The sequence below is a fragment of the Boleophthalmus pectinirostris genome, unplaced genomic scaffold (genome assembly GCF_026225935.1).
Source record: "Boleophthalmus pectinirostris isolate CB_2022bp ecotype Guang Dong unplaced genomic scaffold, ASM2622593v1 HiC_scaffold_2788, whole genome shotgun sequence".
Taxonomy (NCBI): Eukaryota; Metazoa; Chordata; class Actinopteri; order Gobiiformes; family Gobiidae; genus Boleophthalmus; species Boleophthalmus pectinirostris.
This window is the reverse complement of record NW_026571280.1, coordinates 1,279-9,881: the sequence shown is the minus strand read 5'-3', so window position 1 is coordinate 9,881 and position 8,603 is coordinate 1,279. Positions and strand designations below refer to the sequence as shown.

The 8,603-nt window shown below is 40.7% G+C and overlaps 2 protein-coding genes across 2 annotated transcripts; both read left to right on the top strand.

Moving 5' to 3' along the window:
- Positions 1-2,101: 2,101 nt before the first annotated feature.
- LOC129410856 (protein S100-A1-like) lies at positions 2,102-3,200 on the top strand. The gene is made up of 2 exons (XM_055159794.1): positions 2,102-2,234; positions 2,938-3,200. The coding sequence occupies exons 1-2, from the start codon at positions 2,112-2,114 to the stop codon at positions 3,076-3,078; spliced, it is 264 nt and encodes an 87-aa protein (XP_055015769.1). The 5' UTR covers positions 2,102-2,111; the 3' UTR covers positions 3,079-3,200.
- Positions 3,201-6,721: 3,521 nt separating this feature from the next.
- Positions 6,722-8,290, top strand: LOC110158752 (protein S100-A1-like). Its single transcript, XM_055159793.1, has 3 exons — positions 6,722-6,773; positions 7,185-7,320; positions 8,028-8,290. The coding sequence occupies exons 2-3, from the start codon at positions 7,198-7,200 to the stop codon at positions 8,172-8,174; spliced, it is 270 nt and encodes an 89-aa protein (XP_055015768.1). The 5' UTR covers positions 6,722-6,773; positions 7,185-7,197; the 3' UTR covers positions 8,175-8,290.
- The last annotated feature ends 313 nt before the right edge of the window (positions 8,291-8,603 follow it).

Sequence of the window (8,603 nt, the reverse complement as noted above, 5' to 3'; positions counted from 1 at the left end):
GAAGTAGATTTTGTTTCTTCAGTTGACATTGTTATTTTGACCTTTTTTTATGGGCCCATGTTATAGTTAATTTTGAAAAATTTTGTCTGTCTCATGTTTTTGAGACTCAGAGTTCGAGGAGCTCTGAGTTTGACTAGACCAGTGCTTCTCAAATAGTGGGGCGCGCCCCCCTGGGAGGGCGCGAGGCTCCGTCAAGGGGGGCGCGTTTGACCTCGGGGAGCATGCTTTTTATTTTGATTTTTTTTACTGTCTTAAGGGCCGTTCACACCAACGCGTCAAAAAACGCCTTGACGCCTCTATTTGGAGCCTTTGCATTTGAGTTTAGACGCCCCCGACGCGCATCTTTGACGCCGTGGACGAACGGGACAAAAATACTTGACGCGCGTCCGTTGCCCTGGAAACAAAAAGCCCGGTCCCGCTCTTTTCCCGAAACAATGTCAGACCAGACTGAGAGAGTGTTTTTATGACATAAAACATCAGCGGAGGAGATCGGGTCGACGACTGGGGCGGATATATATTTCTACTCCGCTAATGACACTGGATCAGTCCCGGTCTAGTCCTGGTCTAATACCGGTCTGGTCCTGGTCTAATCACGGTCTAGTCCCGGTCTAGTCCTGGTCTAATCACGGTCTAGTCCCGGTCTGGTCCCGGTCTAGTCCCGGTCTAGTCCCGGTCTAGTCCTGGTCTAATCACGGTCTAGTCCCGGTCTAGTCCTGGTCTAATCACGGTCTAGTCCCGGTCTAGTCCCGGTCTAGTCCTTGTTTAGTCTCGGTCTAGTCTCGGTCTAGTCTCGGTCTAGTCCTGGTTTGGTCCTGGTCCGGTCCTGGTTTAGTCCTCGTGATCGTCTCGGTGATTGTGGCGTATATATTTATTCTCCGCTCATGTTTGTGGTTCTCGTTCTGGTTCTCGGGTCTTTCTTTCCTGATAATAACGTCGCTGCGTCTCTGGATACTCGTCCCTGATTGGTTGACGCGGCGCGTCTGACGCGAAAAGTTCAGCATTTTCCACTTCTTGACGCTGACGCCTTGGATGCGCGTCTTTGGCCGCTGACGCCAAAACGCTGAAGACGCCGCCGCACTGACGCCAGATTCGCGCCGCGCTGACGCCGAAAACGCGCCGCAAAAACGCAGGACGCTCTAGTTGCGCGTCCACATAGACTTTACATAGAAAGTGGACACTTTGACGCTTTGGTCTGAACGGGCCTTTAGAATAAAGTGCAATTGCACTTCCACTACATTAGGGGGCAGTGGCGCTCTCATTGGCAGAGTGTGCACAGGGAGCATTCGCTCGGTGGTGTAGGAGTTTTGTTTGCACTGAGCATGCGCGCTTTGCACACAGCACAGAGTTTGAGTATGAAGTGTAGACACGAAGTGTAGCAGACCCTCAAGTGACACCATGAAAAAATATTTAACAGGGATGAGAAGACAGGCGGAGAGAGACGGAGATAAAGAGACAAACGAAAATCTCCCGAAAGCTAAGACGAGGAAATATGACGAAGCGTATGTAGCGCTTGGCTTCACTGTGACTACGGTGGGAAAGACCGGTGTGCTTACTGCGTCTAAAAATGTTGGCAGCCGACAGCATGAAGCCCAATAAATTAAGGCGTCACTTAAATACATTACACCCCAATCACTCTGATAAGCCGGTTGAGATTTTTCAGCGAAAACATGCCGAATATTGCCGACAATCATCCCGCTTTGTGACTGCTACTTCAGTAAACCAGCGAGCATTGTTGGCGTCATATAAGGTGGCAGTGTTACACACGGGGGGGGGGGGGGGGGGGCACGAGATGTTTTATTCGTCCTAGGGGGGGCATGACAGAAAATAATTGAGAAGCACTGGACTAGACTGACCTGAGGAGCTCTGAGTCTGACTAGACTGACCTGAGAAGCTCTGAGTTTGACTAGACTGACCGGAGGAGCTCTGAGTTCGACTAGACTGACCTGAGGAGCTCTGAGTTTGCAGAACAGGAGATAAAAAATTGGGTGAATTTTTACAGACATGGACGATGTGCACAGGAACAGACGACGTTTGTTGACTAAGATTAACATCAGTTTGGTCAAATTGTTGTAATATTTGTTTGTTTTTTGTCTTGCAGCAGACGCGTCATCATGTCTGCACTCCAGGGGGCGATGGCAGCACTGATTGGGGTGTTTCATGAACACGCCGGGGGGAATAGAACTCTCGATAAAAAAGAGCTGGCTGCACTTTTAAAGAAAGAGTTTGGGGGCTTGGTGAGTAGCCTGTGGGATGTCTGTTATGTTTGGGCACCTTTTCCCTTCAGACAGATCAGTGCCTTCAGTTAGCTTCATAATCAATCGACTGAAGATATTTATTTACTTATTTTAAAACGAGACAAAGCACATAAACTCCTCCCACAAACAGCAGTCTTTTGTGATGTCACGTAGCACTGAAAATGGCCCCTGCAGGCTCACCCTGCACAGCAACATGGATTCACACGATATTTGTGAGTCACAAACTCACAAGACTTTGGCCCTCGCTGGTGCGACAGGGCCCGGCAGGTGCAGGGCGACCAATCACAGAGCAGCATTGAGATGTGGGCGGAGCCAAAGGCCAAGCCCTCAAACGAACCAAAACAAACATGGTGACGCCAACAGACGTACCTCAGCCTATTTTCATGTCAATTCAACACTTCGACCTGTCACATATAATCATGACATTTCACGTTTCCCAGGCTGATGAAGTGTAGAACTAAATTCAGAGTGAAATGAAACGAGATAATGTTATTAAAACACCATATAGAGACCTTGCATATGACGTCACGGCCTTGCCCTTGCCCACCGCCCTTGTAACGTTAGGACATTTTTGAGTTATTCCTTTAATTTTCACATTAAGACACACGCCGGAAAAGTGTTTAAATCCATGTTATTTGGACAATCCTGAAACCTAAGCCTTCTCTTCTCTTCTTGTTTTCAGGCCTCTAATAACCCAGAAGCAGTGGATCAGATTTTCACTGGTCTGGACCAGGACGGCAGCGGATCTGTGGACTTCACAGAGTTCGTGACCATGGTGGCCGCTCTCACCGCAGCTACCAATGAGATGTTATGTGAAAAATGAACCTGAATCATAATGGAAATCAACAACATATTAAACATTTAACACGTAACACAAGATGTTATGTAAAAAATAAACCTGAATCATAATGGAAATCAACAACATATTAAACACATTTAACATTGGGGAGTTGTTTCTGTTGTTTTAAATGACTTTGGAATGAAAATGAGTCAGTATTTGTATGTTTCAAACCAGAGAGGGTTGTCAAAGTCTCGATAATAAAAAAGTCACGTTCACAGGACAGAAATGAAGCTTTTCTGAAGCTTTAGAATGATCTTGAGCTGTTTCAGAACAAGTATAAGAGCACATAGACTATTTTACGCTTACAGAAGCTACCTGGACTGCTGAGGGATTACACAGATATAAAACCACATGGGAATAGAAAACAAAGTTGAGGTAGAGTTGAAGTGTAAAAGGACGATAGACTGCACCAAAAATAAAAGTGAAATCTATAAAAACATATTAGTACATTGTTTTCAGCTAAGACAGCATTTTCAAAAAAAAAAAAAAAACCCTTCTTTAACATCTAAATAAAGTTATTAGTTAAATAAATATAAAAATTGTAATGATTTTTAAACAAGCGACAAAAATTTGCACACCACAGACACGAGGAGATTCATATGAGATATTAAATCTCCGATCACAAACACTGCAGTGGGATACATCTGCGGAGCACAGTCGCGTCAGCTGTGTCCTGTCTTCAGTAAAATAAAAACTCGCTTTGAGACTCTTAATTGTTCAAAGGATCAGAGCTCTGCACTTCGAGTTCAGATACAAGACAAAACTGTTATTATTATTTGTGAAATGTGGTGCAAAACTTCAGATACGTGATTTTAAATTCACAGAAGGTTGGCGATAAAGTCGAGTCCAGACCTGCAAACTTGTCGCTTTTTGGATACAGTCGCCTTTTTCTTGATCAATTGGGTCATTCAAGTGAATCACATAGAACCTGCTCTAGTTTGGAATTAAAATATTGTCCTTCGAGTTTACATGGAAATAATAATTCTGAATTGAGGTTTACGTGGAAAACACATTAAATCGGCTTTATTTAATTCCGCTGAGCGTCTGGGGGTGGGGAAGTGTTCTGATTGGACAAAGACACCAATGTATTTACGCCGACCAGAAGAAAACACACACTTCAGCTGCTACAGGCTTTTTGTCATCTCGGTTTGTTGTTATGCATGAGGATACACCCATACAAACTGGGGAACAGTGGTCCAAACCCAGACTCCTGAACCAGTGGGAGCAGCTCCGGTTCATGTCTGGCCCAGATGAGCTGGAACGGGGAGTGGTGTTTGGTGCCTCGGCCTGAGAAACGCTTTCCCCGGGAAGAACCAATTGCGTGAACGGACGCTCAGAACAACATATAATCAACCAAATGGGATTCGCGCTTCTGTCAGGATGTTTTGCATCACCTCGGAACCTGTCGCTGTCCTCGAGCACGGAGGACACAAGCGCATTCTCACTTTCGCCGCACAGATCCCGTGCACAGAGGACAGCACAGAACCGCTCTGACCCAGTCCATTTGGCACTGGAGTCCGGTCAAGTGGTAACGGAGGGAAATAGGGGCAGATTTTTTACATTCAAATGTCTCTTATTCAGAAACTAGAGGGACTATTGAAATAAGTAAAGTATCAGAATGTAGGAAAGAGTTAACACTCCAACAGGGTAAAGTTAAACCTGTGATATTCTTTCAAGTTGTTGACAAAAAATTTAAAAAACTCATGTCGGTAACGGAGGGAATGAAATATGCAGCACTTTTTGGGCAATAAATCCAAACAGTGATAACTCTTGGTTCTCACTTACATATCCTTAACAAACTGGTTTGAATATTTGCTTCATATAGTTTTCTACCATATGGTACAAGATTAGGTTGAAAAACCTCTTATTTTTTGACTAATGAGATTTTTTATTAAGAAAGGTCATGGTAACGGAGGGAAAAGTAACGGAGGGAAAATTGTACAAACAAGTAGAAGGTGCATGATTTTACATCATTCGTCACCTTTTTTCTTCCGAATACTTTAATATTACTTCAAAATGAAAGGAAACTATTTCTATAAAATATGTCAGTCCTTCCAAGCAAATTTTTATCATTTTAAATACTTTTTTTTTTTTAAATCATGTCCCTTCATCAACAGTTCAAAGATGGAATAACACAAGATATGATGAAATACATCCATTTATTTACATGATTTGCAGGTCTTTGAAATTTGGGAAATAATTTTTGCTCCATGTTTCATACATGGTCTGTTTAAAACGTATGGAACTTTAGAACCAAAAATGGCACAGAAAAAAGGTCAACAGTTTCATAAACTAGAGTACATATGTATCTGTTGAATACATTTTTATATCAGATGCATTAACTTGAATTTTTGGCCTTCCTGTTTACTTTCTGCTTGACCAGGCCCACTGGTCTTGTTCGCCCCCGTCTTATTTTTTAAGAGGAATAAATGATATTAACATGATCACGGAATAAATTAATTCGGCTTTAAAATCGGAATAAACCACCCACTTAATTCGGATTTAAGTTTAATTCCGAATAATCATTAGAAGTGAGTGTTTACATGGTCTTTTTAAAGGAGAATTATTTTTTATTCCGAATTAAATTATTTTAAATCAGTTCTCTGTTTGAAGTTGGCGTTGTGTAGAATTAAGTAAGACAAAATAAATGCTCTGTTTGCTTGAGATGGGTTGAATATTTGAACAGAATTGTGTGAAAACTGGTCCGACAGGTTTTCAATGGGAGATGTACAAGGATATGGAATTAATGATGATCCTGAATCTCATTTTTTATTCAATTCCACTTTATTAAAACACTATTGGAACTGAAATTTTGGTAGTTTTCAGATTCTATAATATAATAATGTCGTACTCCCTGATGGAGAAGGGGGAAGAGACAGACTTCCTTATTAATAACATTGTACTTTGTCATAAAATATATATATATAAAAAAAAAATGTGTGTGTGTGTGTGTGTGTGTGGTATATATATATATATATATATATATATATATATATATATATATATATATATATATATACACACACAGATATATTTACAAATCTTTAATGTAATCTTTTCGATCGGTGACTAAACCCATTAGCTTGCAATGTTACAACACAAACATTTAGTAGGAGTGTAACGGTTCATATATTATATATATTTCAAACTTTTGTTGTTTATTTGAAAATATTTTGTTTAAATTATTAGTATTACCAAGCAGCAGCACTTTGCATTTATTTTATGTTCTCATTTGTATAATGTTAAAATTAATAGTTATTTTAATAAACACAAATAAATCTCAAAACCGAGATACGTACCAAGCCGTAATGTTTGTGAATTGTTACACCCGTAATATTTATATAGAATTGTTTTTTTTAAAGGTGCACTGTGTAACTTTTCTGATTTGACTAGAATGTTCCACAGTATGGCATTAAACTTATATATTAAATCCCTGATCATTATAATGTAGGTTCGGAATATCACAGTTATTTTTTTCCACGAATGTCTTGCAGGTAAAACATCTCAGAAAACAACTGTTGTAATTTAACCTGATGAACCAGAACCACGGTTACGTAACATCGTTTGTGGGCAAACAAACGAGGCGGGTCGGGCGTGCCAGGCTATTTAAGAAATATGACACGATTCACTCTGCACACATCCTCAACCTCTGCACAACCGAAAACTCTCCAAACCAAGTGAGTGTTTTATCTGAGATTTTCTGCCAAATTTTATAGATTTTTCTTCTGTTTATTAACTTTTTTTGTAGAAGATTCATATTTCATTGTATTTAGTTTAGTCACGGGCTATTACTTTCTACATTTATACACACAATTAAATTATAATTATTTTACTAAAATTGCTATAGTTTCTATTTTAAAATCCTCAAAAGTGCCACACTTTACTTTGTTTGTATAGTTGTAGGGAGTATTATCTGTTACATAAGGAGTTGACCTGAGGAGCTCTGAGTTTGCAGAACAGGAGATAAAAAATTGGGTGAATTTTTACAGACATGGACGATGTGCACAGGAACAGACGACGTTTGTTGACTAAGATTAACATCAGTTTGGTAAAATTGTTGTAATATTTGTTTGTTTTTTGTCTTACAGCAGACGCGTCATCATGTCTGCACTCCAGGGGGCGATGGCAGCACTGATTGGGGTGTTTCATGAACACGCCGGGGGGAATAGAACTCTCGATAAAAAAGAGCTGGCTGCACTTTTAAAGAAAGAGTTTGAGGGCTTGGTGAGTAGCCTGTGGGATGTCTGTTATGTTTGGGCACCTTTTCCCTTCAGACAGATCAGTGCCTTCAGTTAGCTTCATAATCAATCGACTGAAGATATTTATTTACTTATTTTAAAACGAGACAAAGCACATAAACTCCTCCCACAAACAGCAGTCTTTTGTGATGTCACGTAGCACTGAAAATGGCCCCTGCAGGCTCACCCTGCACAGCAACATGGATTCACATGATATTTGTGAGTCACAAACTCACAAGACTTTGGCCCTCGCTGGTGCGACAGGGCCCGGCAGGTGCAGGGCGACCAATCACAGAGCAGCATTGAGATGTGGGCGGAGCCAAAGGTCAAGCCCTCAAACGAACCAAAACATACATGGTGACGCCAACAGTCATACCTCAGCCTATTTTCATGTCAATTCAACACTTCGACCTGTCACATATAATCATGACATTTCACTTTTCCCAGGCTGATGAAGTGTAGAACTAAATTCAGAGTGAAATGAAACGAGATAATGTTATTAAAACACCATATAGAGACCTTGCATATGACGTCACGGCCTTGCCCTGATGCCCTGACCGCCCTTGTAACGTTAGGACATTTTTGAGTTATTCCTTTAATTTTCACATTAAGACACACGCCGGAAAAGTGTTTAAATCCATGTTATTTGGACAATCCTGAAACCTAAGCCTTCTCTTCTCTTCTTGTTTTCAGGCCTCTAATAACCCAGAAGCAGTGGATCAAATTTTCACTGGTCTGGACATGGACGGCAGCGGATCTGTGGACTTCACAGAGTTCGTGACCATGGTGGCCGCTCTCACCGCAGCTACCAATGAGATGTTATGTGAAAAACCAACCTGAATCATAATGGAAATCAACAACATATTAAACATTTAACACGTAACACAAGATGTTATGTAAAAAATAAACCTGAATCATAATGGAAATCAACAACATATTAAACACATTTAACATTGGGGAGTTGTTTCTGTTGTTTTAAATGATTTTGGAATGAAAATGAGTCAGTATTTGTATGTTTCAAACCAGAGAGGGTTGTCAAAGTCTCGATAATAAAAAAGTCACGTTCACAGGACAGAAATGAAGCTTTTCTGAAGCTTTAGAATGATCTTGAGCTGTTTCAGAACAAGTATAAGAGCACATAGACTATTTTACGCTTACAGAAGCTACCTGGACTGCTGAGGGATCACACAGATATAAAACCACATGGGAATAGAAAACAAAGTTGAGGTAGAGTTGAAGTGTAAAAGGACGATAGACTGCACCAAAAAT

Coding starts and splice junctions, on each gene's coding strand:
- LOC129410856 (XM_055159794.1), top strand. CDS start 2,112: ATGTCTGCACTCCAGGGGGCGATGGCAGCACTGATTGGGGTGTTTCAT. Junction 2,235..2,937: donor AGAAAGAGTTTGGGGGCTTG/GTGAGTAGCCTG, acceptor TCTTGTTTTCAG/GCCTCTAATAACCCAGAAGC.
- LOC110158752 (XM_055159793.1), top strand. CDS start 7,198: ATGTCTGCACTCCAGGGGGCGATGGCAGCACTGATTGGGGTGTTTCAT. Junction 7,321..8,027: donor AGAAAGAGTTTGAGGGCTTG/GTGAGTAGCCTG, acceptor TCTTGTTTTCAG/GCCTCTAATAACCCAGAAGC.